This window comes from Lethenteron reissneri, chromosome 68 (assembly GCF_015708825.2).
Source record: "Lethenteron reissneri isolate LAM-NWPU_2019-01 chromosome 68, ASM1570882v1, whole genome shotgun sequence".
In the NCBI taxonomy this organism is placed as follows: Eukaryota; Metazoa; Chordata; class Hyperoartia; order Petromyzontiformes; family Petromyzontidae; genus Lethenteron; species Lethenteron reissneri.
This window is the reverse complement of record NC_083846.1, coordinates 5,881,435-5,900,874: the sequence shown is the minus strand read 5'-3', so window position 1 is coordinate 5,900,874 and position 19,440 is coordinate 5,881,435. Positions and strand designations below refer to the sequence as shown.

The window sequence follows — 19,440 nt, the reverse complement described above, 5'->3', positions numbered from 1 at the left end:
GTGGATGGGAGGGTGGGAGGGTGAGTTGGTGGGAGGGAGGATGGAGAGGTTGGGAGTGGGTGGGAGGGTGGGACGGTGGGAGGGTGGGTGGGAGGGTGGGTGGGTGGGTGGGTGGTGGGTTGGTGGGTGGGTGGGTGGGTGGGTAGGTGGGTGGGTGGGTGGGGGGAGGGAGGGTGGGTGGGTGGGTGGGTGGGAGGGAGGGTGGGTAGGTGTGGGTGGGTGTGGGTGGGTGAGGGAGGGGGGGGGTGGTGGGTGGTGTTGGTGGTGGGTGGGTGGGTAGTGGTGGGTGGGTGGAAGGGTGGGAGGGTGGGTGGGTGTGGAGGGGGGTGGTGGGTGTGGAAGGGAGGGGGTGGGTGGGTGGGTGGGTGGGTTGGGTGGGTGGTGTGGGTGGGTGGGAGGGTTGGTGGGTGGTTGTGGGGGGGTGGGTAGGTGGGTGGGTGGGTGGGTGGTGGGGGTGGGTGGGAGGGTGGGTGGGTTGGTGGGATGGTGGGAGGGTGGGTGGGTGGGGGGGGTGGTGGGGGGGGAGGGTGGGTGGGAGGGTGGGTGGGTGGGACGGTGGAGGGTGGGTGGGAGGGTGGGAGGTTGGTGGGTGGGTTGGTTGGTGGGAGTGGTGGGTGGTGGTTTTGGGTTGTGATGAGTCTATTGGGGCGTGGTGGGTGGATTGGTCGGTGGTTCGGTGGGTTGGTGGTTATGGGATCGTGATGAGACTACCAGGGAGTGGTGGGTGGGTGGTTATGGGGGTCTGATGAGTCTATAGGGCATGGTGGGTGGGTGGGTGTTATGGGGTTGTGACGAGTCTATAGGGGCATGGTGGGTGGGTTATGGGTCGTGACGAGTCTATAGGGGCTGGGGGTTTGGTATGATGGGCGTGATGAGTCTATAGGGCCGTAGTGGGTGGTTATGGGTCGTGACGAGTCTATAGGGGCATGGTGGGTGGGTGGTTATGGGGTCGTGATGAGTCTATAGGGTCGTGGTGGGTGGGTGGTTATGGGGTCGTGATGGGTCTATAGGGGCGTGGTGGGTGGGTGGTTATGGGGTCGTGATGAGTCTATAGGGGCGTGGTGGGTGGTTATGGGGTCGTGACTAGTCTATAGGGGCGTGGTGGGTGTTATGGGGTCGTGATGAGTCTATAGGGCACCAGGCTGAGCCCGAGAACGACGCTCAAGAGAGAACGACGCACCGAGAAAATTGTTTTTAACAAACCAACTTCATTCATTCATCTTCTTGGTTCTTTCGGTAAAGTCACGTAGAATGGAAACAATTAATAATAAACATAAAACATAATAAAATAATTTACTTTCATTATATTTTTTATTATGTTTTTATTTTATTATTTTATTATCTCCCTTCTACGTGACTTTACCGAAAGAACCAAGAATATGATGAATCCCTGCAGTCACGAAAGAAGCTTAAAATCGAAATTCATTCATTTACTTTCACCATTCAAGCCCCCTCCGCCCACCAAGCTTTCTGCCTCATCAGGCTCTGTTCATTTCGTTCACAGAAGCAGGCCCCTGGCTATCACAGAACAAAACACTAAATTGATAGCCTCCCAGGGATGGAAATTCATAGCAGCAGCAGCAGGCGCCCCAATCCTCTCTCTCTCTCGAGGCGCGTGATGCGAAACGACCCCAACGCGTCGAATTTGGGTGCAAGGGAATAACAAAAAGCATCGGGGAGGACTCCCCCGGCCACGAGGGGAGGAGAGAGACGCAGAAGCCAAATCTACAACAGGCGGAGTAAGCGTCGGGATAGAACCCACGACCTCCTGTAGACCAGGCGAGGTGGTTAACATCTCACAGCCACCGCGATGATGATGATGAGAGAGAAGCCAACTCCGAATATACAGCAGCAGACATCGTCAGGGTCGGGATGAAACCCACGACCTCCTGCACACCAGGCGAGGTAGTTAACATCTCCTAGCCACCGCGATGATGATGAGAGAGAGAAGCCTTCAATAGCTGTACCGGGGGAATTTCCATTTGGTACAGATAAAATGGGAGGCTGATCGATGCCTGGGTGCTGTCAAGGGATTGCTCCGTATTGGTCAACCCGTTATGTATGTCGATGTTCTGGTAATTGCTGCTCACTCAGAGGAGGCGTTGGAGGCGCTGCTGCTGAACCTGGAGCTTGCCACTAAGAGGTGGGGCCTTACCATCAGCCCCACCAAAACTAAGCACCTACCTGGGTATTTTGTGCCATCGGACACTCCACCCCCACAACTTCCAATTGGTGATGGGGCAGTTGTGGAGAGATTGGAGAGTTTCCCAAACCTGGGCAGTGTGCTTATGACCGGCTCCAGTTTAACAGCAGAGGGCTCACTCCGACATCAGTGCAAGCGGCAATATCTTTTCATCGGTTGTGTAAGCTGTGTGGAAGCTACTGGTCTGGTCGCTTCCGCACCGACCGCTTCAAGTTTTCTCGGCCACGGCCATTCCCTCCCTTCTCTACGCTTGCGAAACGTGGGACCCCCCTAATGAACATCTTCGCCGGTTAGAAACCTGCAGGCTGGCCTTCCTACGATCCATCCTGGCGTTTAACCAGGCTGGATTGTGTGAGGAGCTCACAAATCTTTGAAAAATCTGGACAAAGTCCCATCGGTGAGCTCCTCCGGCAGGCAAGGCTGCGTTGGCTGGGTCATGCAGCCCGCATGCCCAGCCACCGGCATGCCTAAACAGCTTTGTTCGGCCGGATCGAGGGGCTAGACCGGGCGCGGCACGGGCTAGAGAATGAGATGGAGTGATGTGGTGCAGGAGGACGTGGAGCTGAGTGGACTTGCCGATGACTGGTACCAGCGGTGTCAAGGTCGGCCTCAGTGGAGGAGGCTCGTGAAGGACGCTACTGGGCAGTTGGAGGCAGTCGCCCTCCAGCAACAACGGAGGGCGGAGGAACGACGCTCACAACAACGAGCGGAGCGCCGGGTGGCAAAAGCACAGCAAGTTGGTACAGTAGGGGGCACAGGTGGTGCATCAGCCAGTCATCTCGGTCATCTCGGTCAGTCGACCCGTGGCACCTGCTGGGTCTGCCCCGTGACCTCCTGCCAGCTGGCGTTCGACACTTCACGTGGCCTCAAGGTGCACATGGCCTGGCACAAGCGTCGTGGTGACGTCACCGCCACTTAGTGGCGAATGGCGGTTGTTGTTGTGTGTGTGTTGGTGTGTGTGTTGGTGTGTGTGTGTGTGTGTTGGTGGGGTTCAGTGTGGGCACATCATCCCCAATATTCAAATGTGCTCAAAATGTCCCCCCCCCCAATCTATTGCTATAAAATAGATTTCTGTTCATATGATTGTGGTTATGGTTGTACTTTATTAATCCCCAATCTCTGCCATTACATACAATGAAACAAGAAAAGGTAAAAAAAAGAAAAAACAGAGCAATGTTATACAACACACTATTAGACATTATTGTAAAAAATAAATAAAAAGTCCATCCTGTGTGTTAGTGAATTTTTTGTAATATTTCAGACAGGAAATAAGTTTTAAAATTTTATTTTTTTCTGGGGGGTGGGGGGAGCTGACCCCCAGACCCCCTGGAATATTTGACTCCCCCCCCCAATGTTGACTCCATGGCCAGGGCCTTGCTTTTAGCCAATTGGTGCGAGCTGCTGTCGTGAGAAACTACACAGTAGCTCTGCGGTGGTGGTGAAATAAAAACAGTTGAGTATGTTTCACGCGAAGGCTTTCGCGACGAATATTACTCAATATTCGTTCGTAAGCGCTTACGCGATCTAAACCAACAGCCTTCATTACGAACTGCTGAGTAGTTTTGTTTGAAAGTTCGCTGGAGTGACGGAAATAAGTTTAACTTTCGATTGAAAGCTTTCGTGACTGCAGAGATTCATATTCTTGGATCCATCGCTAAAGTCACGTAGAAGGGAAATAAAAAATAATTTAAATATTTATTATTATTTTAATAGTAAAAATATGTTTTCTTATTTCATTATTTCCCTTCTACGTGACTTTACCGAAAGATCTAAGAATATGAAATGTAACTTCTTGAAGCGGATAACCTCATTATTGTTATTCTGCGGCCGTCTGGAACGCTCTTCTCTTCCGATATGAAAGAAGCCAACTTGGGAGCCGTTCTGCAACTTTTAAATCATCGCCTACATTGACAAACCCATTTGTTTAGAACTGCTGCTGCTGTTGCTGTTGTTGTTTAGTTTGAAGTCCATCCCACCACACCACCGATTAACGCGATTGGCCACGTACGGCGCCATAGAAGTTCCACGTACACGCACACACAGACACACACATTATTATTTATACTTTATCATTCATACATATATATTTTTCTTGTTGTTGTTGTTCAAATCTGCTGCTCGCTGCAACATTCGCAGCCGCGCCGCGCGTTTTCACATTTCATCGAAAGCGACTTCGAGTCTCTCTTCAAGAAGTGATGGAGGAGGCATCACCGCTCCACTCCAAACTACTTGCTGTACTGCCCGTGGGAGTCATCGCGCAGGTGACCATCACCACCATCACCACCACCTTCATCATCGTCGTCGACGGCTTGACCGTCACCGACAGATTCATTGGGGTCATCGGCAGAGTCATCTTTAGCATTGCCGCCATCGTCACCACGATCTCCAGAGGAACCGCCATCATCGCGGTGAGCGTCACCATCTTCATCGTCAGCAGCTTCAGGAGCACCACCCTCATCATCATCATCACCACCACCGCCGCCATCTTCAGCATTACCATCGTCGTTAGCACCGTCATCATCTTCATCATCACCACCACCACCATCACCACCATCATCACCAATATCACCACCATCTTCACCACCACCATCATCACCATCGTCACCAATATCACCACCATCATCTTCACCACCACCATCATCACCACCATCATCTTCAATGTCACCACCATCATCTTCACCAATGTCACCACTATCATCTTCACCAATGTCACCACCATCAGCTTCACCAATGTCACCACCATCATCTTCACCAATATCACCACCATGATTTTCACCACCACCATCATCACCACCATCATCTTCACCAATGTCACCACCATCATCTTCACCAATGTCACCACTATCATCTTCACCAATGTCACCACCATCATCTTCACCAATGTCACCACCATCATCTTCACCAATATCACCACCATGATTTTCACCACCACCATCATCACCACCATCATCTTCACCAATGTCACCACCATCATCTTCACCAATGTCACCACCATCATCTTCACCAGCATCATCACCATCTTCACCAACACCACCATCTTCACCATCATATTAACCACCACCATCATCATCACCATCTTCACCATCATCACAATCACCATCTTCACCACCATCTTCACCATCTTCACCACCACCACCACCATCTTCACCACTATCACCTCCACCATCATCACCACCTTCACCATCACCACCACCACCATTATCACCATCACCACCATCATCACCATCTTCACCACCATCACCACCATCACCACCATCATCACCATCACCCACCATCACCACCATCATCACCATCTTCACCACCATCACCATCACCACCATCACCACCACCATCACCACCACCATCACCACCATCACCATCACCACCATCACCACCATCACCACCACCACCATCACCACCACCACCGCCGCCGTCTTCGCGAGCGACTGGCTCCAGTCACTGAGCGTCCCATCTCAGGGCGCCCCACCAACCCCCCTCCACATGGCGCACTCAGCGTGGCCGGGGGGGTGGGGGGGTGGGGGGTTGTGGGGGGGGTTGTGTGTGTGTGGGTGTGTGGGTGGTTGTGTGGGGGTTGTGTGTGTGTGGGTGTGTGTGTGGGCGGGTTTGTGTGTGTGGTTGTGTGTGTGTGTGGGTGTGTGTGTGTGTGTAGGGGTGTGTGTGTGTGTGGTTGTGTGTGGTGTGTGTGTGTGGGGTTGTGTGTGTGTGGGTGTGTGTGGTGGGGTGGGGGTTGTGGGTGTGGGTGTGTGTGTGGTTGTGTGTGTATGTGTGTGTGTCTGTGTGTGTATGTGTGTGTGTGGGTGTGTGTGGTTGTGTGGGTGTGGGTGTGTGTGTGTGGTGTGTGTGTGGGGGGTGTATGTGTGTATGTGTGTGTGTGTGGTGGGGTGTGTATGTGTGTGTGTGTGGGTGTGTGTGTGTGTATGTGTGTGTATGTGTGTGTATGTATGTGTGTGTGTATGTGTAGTGGGTGGTGGTGCTCTAGAGGATGGAGGGGATGGGCCGATCGTGATCTCCGCAGTGAAGGGTGCGATTGCCGTGTGGGGCAGTCCCAGGCTGCTCGCAGTGAGGCCCGCGATGTTGTTCAGACTGCGGGACTTCTCGTAGCCTGCACACGCACAGGCAAAGGTCCCCCGTGTAGCCTCGGCAGGCTGTAGGGGCAAGTGCTGCTAGCTGGCACCTATGAAGGCCGGCACTGTGGTACACGAGGGGGTGGGTGGCCAGCACCACGCTCGGCCGCCTTTGTCTCCCCAGTGGCGATGTTTACTACACACCGCACCATGTACTCATTTGAGGCCGAGTCGACCTAAGGGAGGAGGCCCAGGCCCAGATTGTGTTGGCTGGCCGTGAGCGGGAATGCAACTCGGGTCACGGGCGGGTTCATGACGCTAACCGCTTGCACCACCGCTCCCTGTAGCTGCCCCAACACACACACACACAGATACACACACACACACATACACACACAGACACACACACACACATACAGACACACACAGACACACACACACATACAGACACACACAGACACACACACATACAGACATACACAGACACACACAGGCACACAGATACAAACACACATACAGACAACAACAACCGCCATTCGCCACTAAGTGGCGGTGACGTCACCACGATGCTTGTGCCAGGCCAAGTGCACCTTGAGGCCACGTGAAGTGTCGAAAGCCCGCTGGCAGGAGGTCACGGGGCAGACCCAGGTGCCACTGGTCGACTGACCGAGATGACCGAGATGACTGGCTGATGCACCACCTGTGCCCCCTACTGTGCCAACTTGCTGTGCTTTAGCCACCCGGCGCTCCGCTCGTTGTTGTGAGCGTCGCTCCTCCGCCCTCCGTTGTTGTTGGAGGGCGACTGCCTCCAACTGCCCAGTAGCGTCCTTCACGAGCCTCCTCCACTGAGGCCGATCTTGACACCGCTGGTACCAGTCATCGGCAAGTCCACTCAGCTCCACGTCCTCCTGTACCACATCACTCCATCTCTTCTCCAGCCCGTGCCGCGCCCGTCTAGCCCCCTCGATCCGGCCGAACAAAAGCTGTTTAGGCATGCGGTGGCTGGGCATGCGGGCTACATGACCCAGCCAACGCAGCCTTGCCTGCCGGAGGAGCTCACTGATGGGACTTTGCCCAGATCTTTCAAGGATTTGTGAGCTCCTCACACAATCCAGCCTGGTTAAACCCAGGATGGATCGTAGGCAGGCCAGCCTAAATGTTTCCAACCGGCGAAGATGCTCCACCAGGGGGGTCCACGTCTCGCAAGCGTAGAGAAGGGAGGGAATGACCGTGGCCGAGAAGACCTGAAGCTTCGTGCGGAGCGACAGACCAGGTAGCTTCCACACAGCGTTACGCAACCGATGAAAAGATATTGCCGCTCGACTGATTCGGAGTGAGACCTCTGCTGATAGACTGGAGCCGGTCATAAGCACACTGCCCAGGTATGGGAAACTCTCCACTCTCTCCACAACTGCCCCATCACCAATTGGGAGTTGTGGGGGTGGAGTGTCCGATGGTACAAAATACCCAGGCAGGTGCTTGGTTTTGGTGGGGCTGATGGTAAGGCCCCACCTCTTAGTGGCACGCTCCAGTCTCAGCAGCAGCGCCTCCAACTCCTCTTCTGAATGAGCAGCTATTACCAAATCATCGGCATACATAACGTGGTTGACCAATAGGGAGCCATCCCTTGATCGCACCCGGGCGTCGATCAGCCTCCCATTATATCTGTACCAAACGGAAATTCCCCCGGTACAGCTATTGAAGGCTTCACGAACTACGCGGTCAAAATAGATGTTAAATAATGTGGGAGCCAGAGGACATCCCTGTCGCACCCCAAGGTGTACAGGGAAAGGCTCCGACTCCCGGCCACGTAGTTTTACCCGGGCCCGCTCACCATCATGAAGGTCCTTAATGATCGTGAGCAGAGGGTCAGGGACTCCGAAAGCACGAAGAACAACCCAGAGTCCAGTCCTACTGATGGTATCATAGGCCTTGACCAGGTCAATAAAGCAGAGATGTAGGTCTTTTTGGAATTCCCTACACCTCTGCTGTAGCAGACGGACAGAAAATATGGCATCTGTGCAGGACCGCCCTTTCCTGAAACCGCATTGGGGCTCCGCAAGCCCCTCCTCAGCGTGCCTAGCAAGGCGATGTTGAATAATCCTTGCCAGGACCTTACCCGGCACACTGAGGAGTGAGATGCCCCTGTAGTTGTTACAGTCTGTGCGGTCCCCCTTCTTAAAGAGGGGGACCACCAGGGCATCCTTCCAGTCCTGCGGAACCCGTCCAGTGGTCCAGACTGTTGTTATGATGTCATATAGGGCAGTCTGTGCACAAACGCCACCCTCCCTCAGCATTTCGCTTGGGAGATCATCTCTGCCCGGTGCCTTCCCTGGTCTCAGACTCCGGATCGCCCTCAGTACTTCCTCAACAGCTGGAACCTCAGCCAGCCACTCACAGGGGGTGACCTCTTCCAATATTTGAGGCACCGCAGCCTCAGCAGGGTTATCCCCACTTTGTGCCATGATGTTTTCCTGGCTGAGAGAATTTCCCTCCCCCAGGACCTCACAGAAATGCTCAGCAAATCTGCAAACCTGTTCCTGGGGGTCGGAGATTGGATCACCGTTTTTTCCTCTAATGATGGTAATAGGTGTGGCGCTGCAGGTTACTTTTTTGATGGAGTTAAATAGTGATTTGTGATCACGGGCCACTGAGGCAGACTCCATCTCCTCAGCAACCCGCGACCACCACCCATCCTTACAACGCCTTACGGCTCTCCGAACTTCCGAGCGAAGGCTGCGGTAAACCTCCTCATTCTCTGACGTGGGATGCTGTAGGCGATGAGAGTGGGCCTGTCGCTTTTTCTCAATTAACCTGAACACCTCCTCTGTCAGCCAGGGTTTCTGGGGAGGTCTGGACCGCGTACCCAAAGCAGCCATTGCAGCTGCATGAGTCACAGTCCTAAACCTCGCCCATTTACCCTCGACATCAGGTGGAGTGGGGGACGATGCCAACCCCAGCTGCAAGCGATGATGAAATTCTCGCTTGCAACTTTCATCAGCTAACTGAGACCAGGCCACTTTTGGTTGGAATGGGATCCTGGGTGTACACCCACCACCGGAGTGGAAGAAAGGCAGGCGCATCTTACAGATGACTAGTCGATGGTCAGAGGACAGATCAGCTCCACGGTAGGTCCTGGTGTCAAGGACATGGGTTCGCATCCGCTGGTCCGTCACTATGTAGTCCAGCAGATGTTCTTGCTTGGACCCGGCATGTATCCATGATGTTGTGTGGATGCGCCGATGCCGGAAGAGCGTGTTGGTAATTACAAGCCCATGGGCTGCACAAAAATCTAGCAGCCTCCTACCGTTATTATTGAGCTGATCTGGCCCATGCCTTCCAATCACTCCAGACCAGGTGTCAGCATCATGACCAACTCGGGCATTGAAGTCACCCAACAAGATGACTCTGTCCCGAGTGGCCACTTTAGCCAGCACCTGTGACAGGAGGTCATAGAAAGCGTCTGACTCATCGGCTTTGCTTGCATCCCTCCACGGATGTTCGTCTTCGGTGGGGGCATAAGTAACCACGACCACCACTCCTCGCCTCTGGTTGAATGGGAAGGCGAGCCCAAAGTATCCGGGGCTTACAGCTTCCCCACACTCACCGCCACGCTCCCACGCCCCCTTCATTCTTTTGTTCAGAAGAAGAGCCACACCCTGTTGTTTGGCAGTCTCCTGCCCCGAGTAGAGGACTGTCCACCCCTCATGGTGGCAGGAGCCAGAACCGGTCCACCGGACCTCCTGAATGCCACAGAGATCCAGGCGGTACCGGTCCAGCTCCCGACATACAGACACACACAGACACACACACATACATACAGACACACACAGAAACATACACACACAGACACATAGACACGCAGACACATAGACACGCACACACATAGACACACAAACACACTACACAGACAAAGATCCCCCGTGTAGCCTTAACAGACTGTAGGGGCAAGTGCTGTTAGCGAGCACCTATGAAGGCTGCACGGTACACGAGGGGGTGGGTGGCCAGCACCACGCCCGACCGCCTTTGTCTCCCCAGTGGCGATGTTTACACATCGCACCAGGTACTCATTTCAGGCTGAGTCGACATAGGGGAGGCCCAGGACACACACAGACACACACACACATACATACACACACACAGAGACACAAACACACACACACAGACACACACAGACACACTCAGACACACACACATACACACAAACACACACACACATACACACACACACACAAACACACACACAGACACACACCGGACACACAAACACACACACACAACACACATATACACACACATACACACAAACACACACAGACACACACAGACACCACCATTGTGGTGGTCACCGCCACGCACAATCCCGCACCTACGATCAGCGCGGCCGGCTACGCACCACTCGTTTGAGGCTGAGTCGACCTAGGGGTGACCCACGGCCAATTCAAATCGGTACGACGTTACAACCAACTTCATCAGGAGACAGCCAGATTTCTGGCTCCCGCCTGATGAAGCTGGTTGTAATCACTGGCGAAACGTCGTACTCAGTTTGTAAATGTTGTGGCTTGGCTCTCCAACACACAACCGGTGTGCTGTACTAGTACACTACACTATACACTACACTATACACTACACTTCTACACTACACTATACACTACTACACTATACTATACACTACACTATACACTACTATACACTACACTATACACTACACTATACACTACACTATACACGACACTATACACTACACTATACACTACACTATACACTACACTATACTATACACTATACTATACACTATACACTACACTATACACTACACTATACCTACACTATACACTACACTATACACTACACACTAGTGCTGTACTAGTGACGCATTGGACACGTTCTGTTACGTGACAACCCTCACTAGTTGGCTGTGTCGGGTGGTGGCGGGTTTTAACGACACATTTCTACACTTACGCGATCTAACCCAAAACAACCTCGATTACGGATAATTTAGTTTTAGTTGATGCAACGTTCTTACCCCGTGCTCCCTTAGTGGACATCCGTGAGCAAAGAGCTTTATAGCTCGTCAGATTCCTCCAGTAGTATAAATATTCTCATAGAAATAAAAAAACAGTTACGTTTATAAGTGTTTAACTTTTCCCACACGTTGCGCTCCACATCGTTGATTTTCGTTTGTCGCTGCAACGATCTCCCCCCCCCCCCCCCCGTTGCCCCCCTTAGTGGACATCTGTGAGCTAAGAGCTTCATTGCTCATCGGATTCCCCCTCCTGGCACTCGAAGGCACACATCGGCACAGAAGCCCATTCCGCTGGAACGCGAAGTCCACCTTTGCGGGCGACGCTGTCGGGCGAGCACGCGAAGTCCCGCCCGTCGACAGGAGGAAGCAAGTCGCCCCCTTGCCGAACGAGTCGCGGGCACTTGACCTGCGCCCGTGGCGTCGACCGTCAGTCGACCTCCTCCTCCCCTTGGCTCCACCACCACCTCCACCACCACCACCACCACCGCCTCTTCCTCCTCCACCACCAGCACCAGAGCTCGCCTCTCCGTTCTGCCGTGAACCTTTGGGCAAAGTCGGGTTAGCAGCGGGGGTCAAGTGTGACGATAACAGCAACAACAACCATAACAACAACAACAATAGCAACAATAACAACAACAATAACACAAATAACAATAACAACAATAACTATAATAGCAAACAACAATCACAACAACAAGAACAACAAACAATAACAACCAACAACAATAACACAAATAACAATAACAACAACAATAACAACAACAACAATAACACAAATAACAACAGCAATACCAGTAACAACAATAACAACAATAACAGCAACAACAATAACTAAAATAACAACAACAATCACAAAAACAATAACAACAACAATAACAACAACAACAATAACCCACAACAAGAACAACAACAACAATAACTAAAATAACAACAACAAGAACACAACAATAACAACAACAATAATAACAACAAAAACGCCCACAACAAAAACGACCTAAAAATACTTCCACTAAACATCAACGGCTTCAACAACGAAGCTCTTGAACTCAGCACCTTCCTACAACAGAACTCCATTAATACAGCCGACATCCAAGAAACTAAATTAAAAAACACTTAAATTTCGATTTAAAGCTTTCGTGACTGCAGGGATTCATCTTGGTTCTTTCAGTAAAGTCGCGTAGAAGGGAAATAATAAAATAATGAAAATAAAACATAAAATACAATTCTCACGACGTTTCGGCCACAACGCAAGCAGCCGTCCTCAGGTGAAGAACAGGTCTGTCGGAAAGACAGCGTCCTAATGAAAAAGAAAAAATCTAGATGTTTTATTTTTCGATTTAAAGCTTTCGTGACTGCAGGGATTCATCTTCTTGGTTCTTTCGATAAAGTCACGTAGAAGGGAAATAATAAAATAATAAAAATAAAACAAAATACAATTCTCACGACGTTTCGGCCACAACGCAAGCAGCCGTACTCAGGTGAAGAACAGGTCTGTCGGAAAAACAGAACGCCACTTCTCGCCTGCTCAGCTTTCAACATTTCACTTTCCTCCATCGAGACCGACCGACAGCTGGTGGCGGTCTCGCTTTCCTCATCCATAACAGCATTCAATTTGAATAAGTTAAAATCCCAATGCCTCCTTCTGATATCACCACAGAAGTTTTAAGCGTCCGTATCAAATCCCATCTAGGCCCACTCACTGTAATCAACGTCTACATCCCAGCGGCCAGTTCTTCCCCTCGCAACTGTCAGTTCAATACAAATCGACCTTTACCAAACAACGACTCAATTGATAATTGGTTTTTTACCCTTCTGGCTGGCAACAAAACTGACACCTTCAGTTTTGTTGCCAGATAGAAGGGTAAAAAACCAATTATCATATTTTTTTACTGGCAAATGAGGTTCCAATAGTGTAAACGACTCAATTGTTGATTTGAAGCTTTCGTGACTGCAAGCCTATTTCAGCAGTTTTTTTTTCTTGCTGTGATTGTCCCACCTGATGACGGTAGCTTGTGTTGAGATCGAAACGTCGTGATCTATTATTTTTCTACCAACGTGACTTCACCGAAATAACCAAAAAGTATGGACTCAATTGTTATTGGAGATTTCAACGCCCACAATAAACTTTGGCACTCTCAGATGCACGTGGCGACCTCATTGCCGATATCTTGAACGGCTGCCCCTATGGGGCTACTCAATAAAAAGAATCACACCAAAGTTCCGTCATCTGACACTTCACCCTCACCAGATATCTCAATAGCGTCAAGAAACCTGCTTTCATCAATCGACTGGCAAGTCTCTACGGCCCTTGGATCCGACCACCTACCAATTGTGTTGACGTTCAATGCCGCCAGGCCTCCACAAACTCCTAAACACCGCTTTTATTACAACTTTAAAAAAGCCAACTGGCCACTTTTTACTTCAGAATCAGAAGCATTATTCGCCGACAACATCAACCATATCCACACATCCGCACATAACTCTGAAAAAATGTTCAGAAACATCATCGCGACTACCACCAAGCACACCATCCCAGCGGGCTGCTACAAGCAACACCTTCCCTGCCTCCATAAAGAAGCCGCAACGATAATAAACCAACGAAACACTATTAGGACTAAAATTCCTACATCACCACAAATCCCAGCCTTCAATATTGAAATCACAAAGCTAATCAATCGAGCCAAAACAGAACGCTGGCACGAGTTTGTTGAATCTTTTGACCGTCGCCAAAACTCATCAAAACTTTGTAAGACCATCAAAGCCTTCGACGGACACTCCAGACCGCCACCCAATTGTGCAATCACTTTCAACAACAAATCCGTCATAAACAACAACAACAGTAACATCGCCAACCACTTCAACAACTTTTCTCATCAGTCGCCCCACAATCTTCCAAAAAATCCACCCGTCAAAAAATCCGTCAAATCGATGAACTACCTCTAAATGACGCCCCCCCCCCCCCCCACAATTTCGCCTTGAAGAGGTGAAACTCGCAGTCAAAAAGCCAAAAATTATTCCGCAAATCGGCCCTGATGGCATAGCTATGCCCCACCTCAAACACCTCGGCCCCTTTGGCATCAAGTTTCTCCGCCTCCACCATCAACGTCTCTCTACAGTTGCAAACCTCATTGCGGCCATCTGGAAGTCATCGACAATCATCCCACTTCCAAAACCCGGCCAAGACCATCAATCAAGCAACGTCCTACAGACCGAGTTCCCTACTTTGACCATCGATCAAGATTTTAGAGGCCCTCATCCTTCCAATCACCACCACAAACTTACCCCCTTCATCTCACCAACACGGCTTTCGCCCTGCACACTCAACAACGACAGCTCTTCTCAACCTAACCACCAAAATTGTAAACGGTTTCAATGAGAATAAGTATAACCCGTAAAAAACAAAGTTTTTCACTCTAAATCCTTTATATGCGTGGCGGCTAGATTCCTCTCGTCATCTGGCTTGAGATGGCTGCCACCTATGGGTCAGATGATTGTCTGCCAGTATTAAACAATTTGTAATTAAATATTTAATTTGTTTTCCCTAAACAGTGTAAAATTTTGGGGAAAAAAATTCACGAACATTAATTGTCTCGCACAGACGATTCTGTGTGAAAAATGTCAGCTCGATTGGATCACGGGAAGTGGGTTAAAAAACGACGGAAAGATTTGCACGGTCGTAAGCAAGCAAGCAAGCACGCAAGCACGCAAGCAAACTTAATAGAAAGGATTTAAAAGACCCCATCCCGCACTAATCGTCGCTTCCCTTGACCTTACAAAGGCTTTCGACACCGTTAACCACCTCACGCTCATCAACATCATCCAGGTTCGACGCTACCATCAGGCCTTGTTTGCTGGCTTACAACTACCTAATCGGGCTGCCACTCACGCACTCTCTCTCTTTCATGATATTCAAACCTCCTCACGAAACATTCATGCAGGAGTACCCCAAGGTTTTAATTCTATATTTGAAGCTTTCGTGACTGCAAGGATTCATATTCTTAGGTTTTTTCGGTAAAGTCACGTAGGTATGGAACCCCAAGGTTCCATAAATATCCCCAGCGCTGTTCAACGCCTACCTCCACGATCTACCAACTCCTCCAAAAGGATCACGAGTAGTCGGCTAGCCGACGACATCACAGTTTACACTTCTAATCAAAATATACCCAACATGGAAAACTCCATCAACTCCTATCTAAAACGGCTCAGCACTTTCCTCACCAAAATATCGCTTCAACTCTCAAACATCCAAATCAACAGTCGCCCTTTTCACACCTGATCCTCGTCAAGCCAACTTACATCGCAACGTAATAATACACAACCAACGCCTCCCACGAGCTAAAATCCCAAGATTCTAGGTGTAACCTTTGACACCGTGTTCAGCTTCGCTCAACACGGCAGAAAGGTCCATGCAAAGTTGACAAACGAAATAAAATCTTACGAGCTTTAGCCGGCACATCTTGTGGTCAACAAAAGGAGACTTTAAATTTCGATTTAAAGCTTTCGTGACTGCAGGCATTAATCTTCTTGGTTCTTTCTGTAAAGTCACGTAGAAGGGTAATAAATAATAAAAATAAAATAATAAAAAAAATATTATTTATTTTATTATGTTTTACTTTTATTATTAATTATTATTAATAAAAATAAAACATAATAAAATAAAATATATTTTATTTTATTATGTTTTATTTTTATTATTTTTATTATTAAATAAATGATATTTTATTTTATTATGTTTTTTTATTATTTTATTACTTCCCTTCTACGTGACTTTACCGAAAGAACCAAAAAGAAAAAGGAGACTTTACTCCTAACCTACAACGCCATTGGACAGTCCCATCATCAATTCAGCCAGTCCCATTTGGTGCCCAAACCTCTCCTCTACAGGTTACCAAAAGCTCCAAACCTCCCTAAACCAGGCACTTCGCCTAGCCACAGGATGCTACCTCATGGCCCCTTGACCATCTCCACTAAGAAAATCAAAAGTTCTTCCGATTCAAGAACACTGCAAGCTTCTCACCGTCATATCTGGCTTCGTGCCACTCGACAAACGCATCCTTGCACAAGCTACTCAAAGCGCCCATGCACCTGCTAGGAAAATTATATCCATCTTGCTTTCCCTTCAGCTCTGCCAACGTGCGATCTACGTTAACGTTCTTCCAAGCCAAACAGCACCACAAAATCAACGTTTTAACCGCTTGCACCGACGCTGCCACCATGCACTGCCGGAACGCCTACAAGCCAAATGTCGTGCTAGGGCGTTGGCCACCACCCATAGCAGACGACGAAAAATCCCTGAGCCGGCAACTCGCAACAAAACTGGCTCAACTCCACTATTGGAGACCTCATTTGCCAGTAAAAAATGATAATTTGTTTTTTACCCTTCTATCTGGCAACAAAACTCGCACCTTTTTTTTTTACAAGGAGTCATGTTGCATAGACCACATACCTGCAGTCATAAAGCAAACAAAAAACAACTTTGATATGTTGCACTTTCCTTGATGTTGATTGGTCCACACCCGAGACAGCTTTCCTTAGAGCCTAGTCTCACATGGGTTGGACCAAATAACACCTTTTGGCGTCATCTGGTCCAACCCATGTGAGACTTGGCTCAACTCCGTTCAGGTTACTGCTGCTGCCGTGCTCCGCCGATAACAAAATCGAAATCGACCCAAACGTCCCAAACTGCTGCTGCCCTTTGTGCCAAGCAACGCCAGAAGACGTCCCCCATTTCTCCAGTTGCCCCAACGAGGACCGACAATCAAATCGACTGATCTCTGGCTAAACCTCTTCCAAAGTGTGACACAACGCCATCTATGAACAGAATGCGAGAAAAACAACAACAACAACCATTGCCACCACCTCCACTACCGACACCAACACCCCAGCCCCCCGTTAGCCACTAAGCGATGGTGACGTCTCCACGGCACCTGTGCCAGGCTAGGTGCACTTTGAGGCTACCACGTGAAGTGTCGAAGGCCTCGCTGCTGGCAGAAGGTCACAGGGCAGACCCAGCAGTGCCACGGGTTGCCCGACTAAGATGACCGGTAGATGCACCACTAGCTGTACCCCTACTGTGCCAGGCTAGGTGCAGGAGGAGATCACGGGACAGACCCAGCAGATGCCATGAGTTGGCTGACTGAGATGACCGGTAGATGCACCACCAGATGTACCCCTACTGTGCCAGGCTAGGTGCAGGAGGAGTCACGGAACAGACCCAGCAGATGCCATGAGTTGGCTGACTGAGATGACCGGTAGATGCACCACCAGATGTACCCTACTGTGCCAGGCTAGGTGCAGGAGGAGGTCACGGAACAGACCCAGCAGATGCCATGAGTTGGCTGACTGAGATGACCGGTAGATGCACCACCAGATGTACCCCTACTGTGCCAGGCTAGGTGCAGGAGGAGGTCTCGGGACAGACCCAGCAGGTGCCATTGGTTGGCTGACTGAGATGACCGGTAGATGCACCACCAGCTGTACCCTTACTATGCCAACTAGCTATTTTAGCCGCACGGCGCTCTGCTCGTTGTTGTGAGCGTCGCTCCTCTGCCCTCCGTTGTTGCTGGAGGGCGACTGCCTCCAACTGCCCAGTAGCGTCCTTCACGAGCCTCCTCCACTGAGGCCGATCTTGACACCGCTGGTACCAGTCACTCAGCTCCACATCATCCTGTACCACATCACTCCATCTCTTCTCTAGCCCGTGCCACGCACGTTTAGCCCCCTCGATTCGGCTGAACAAAAGCTGTTTAGGCATGCGGTAGATGAGCATGCGGGCTACATGACCCAGCCAACGCAGCCTTGCCTGCCGGAGGAGCTCACCGATGGGACTTTGTCCAGATCTTTAAAAGATTTGTAGCTCCTTACACAATCCAGCCTGGTTAAACCCAGGATGGATCGTAGGCAGGCCAGCCTAAATATTTGTAACCGGCGATGATGTTCCATTAGGGGGGTCTATGTTTCATCACCACCGCAACCTCCACCACCACGGCATACATCACCATCACACCACTCACAACTCACCACCACACCACTCACCACCACACACTCACCACCACAACACTCACTTCCCTCACCACCACACCACTCACCACAACCACTCAACACTCACCACCACACCAACACCACACCACTCACCACCCACCACTCAACACTCACCACCACACCACTCACCACCACACCACTCACCAACACCACTCACCACCAACACCACTCACCACCAACACCACTCACCACCACACCACTCACCACCACCCCACTCACCAACACCACTCACCACCACCCCACTCACCACCAACACCACTCACCTGCACGGTCAACCACCAGTCCCGCGGAAGCCACGCTCCGTCCACCACCACCACCACCACCGCCACTACCACTGCCACCACCACCACCACCACTGGCACCCTTCACCAGCAGGCAGCGGTCACTCCGCACGCAGTTGGCGTGCGGGCCCTGCTCTGGCCGGCAGTAGAGGGGCGAGCCGAGATGTGGCGGCCTCGGCACGTGCTTCTTGCGCCGGTTGGGCAGCTTTTGCTTGGCCATGGCGAGCGAGTAGTACATGCTGAAGTTGTTGACGATGACGGGCACGGGCATGGCGATGGTGAGCACCCCTGCCAACGCGCACAAGGCCCCACCAGCATGCCCGACCACGTCTTGGGTACATGTCCCCGTAGCCCAGCGTCGTCATCGTCACCACGGCCCACCAGAACCGATGGGGATGTTCTTGAAGCTGGTCTGCTGATGCTGGTGATTGTGGTGGTCGGACGAGGAGGACGAGGAGGAGGTGGAGGACGAGGACGTGGACGTGGAGGAGGACGACGTCTGGTCGTCCTGGTCGAACGAGTGTCCGAGACCCAGGCGCTCGGCGTAGTAGATCATGGTGGCGAAGATGAGCACGCCCAGCGCGAGGAAGATGACGAGGAGGAGGAACTCGTTGGCGCTGGCGCGCAGCGTGTGTCCCAGCACGCGCAGGCCCACGAAGTGGCGCGTCAACTTGAAGATGCGCAGGATGCGCACGAAGCGCACCACGCGCAGGAAGCCCAGCACGTCCCGGCGCCCTTCGACGTCATGCCCGTGAGGCCCACCTGTTGGGGGGGGGGCGGGGGGGTGGGGTGGGGGGGGGGGTGGGGGGGGGGGGGGGGGGGGGG

The 19,440-nt window shown here is 51.1% G+C and overlaps 1 protein-coding gene across 1 annotated transcript; it reads right to left on the bottom strand.

Moving 5' to 3' along the window:
* Positions 1-4,428: 4,428 nt before the first annotated feature.
* Positions 4,429-19,383, bottom strand: LOC133360321 (potassium voltage-gated channel subfamily C member 2-like; the record flags this gene model as incomplete). The annotated part of the gene is given in 9 exon segments (XM_061578969.1): positions 4,429-4,511; positions 6,201-6,305; positions 11,764-11,835; positions 18,598-18,927; positions 18,930-18,947; positions 18,950-19,003; positions 19,006-19,071; positions 19,138-19,344; positions 19,347-19,383. Coding segments are annotated over 9 exon segments (972 nt in total), but the record flags the coding sequence as incomplete, so codon positions are not given.
* Between the last annotated feature and the right edge of the window lie 57 nt (positions 19,384-19,440).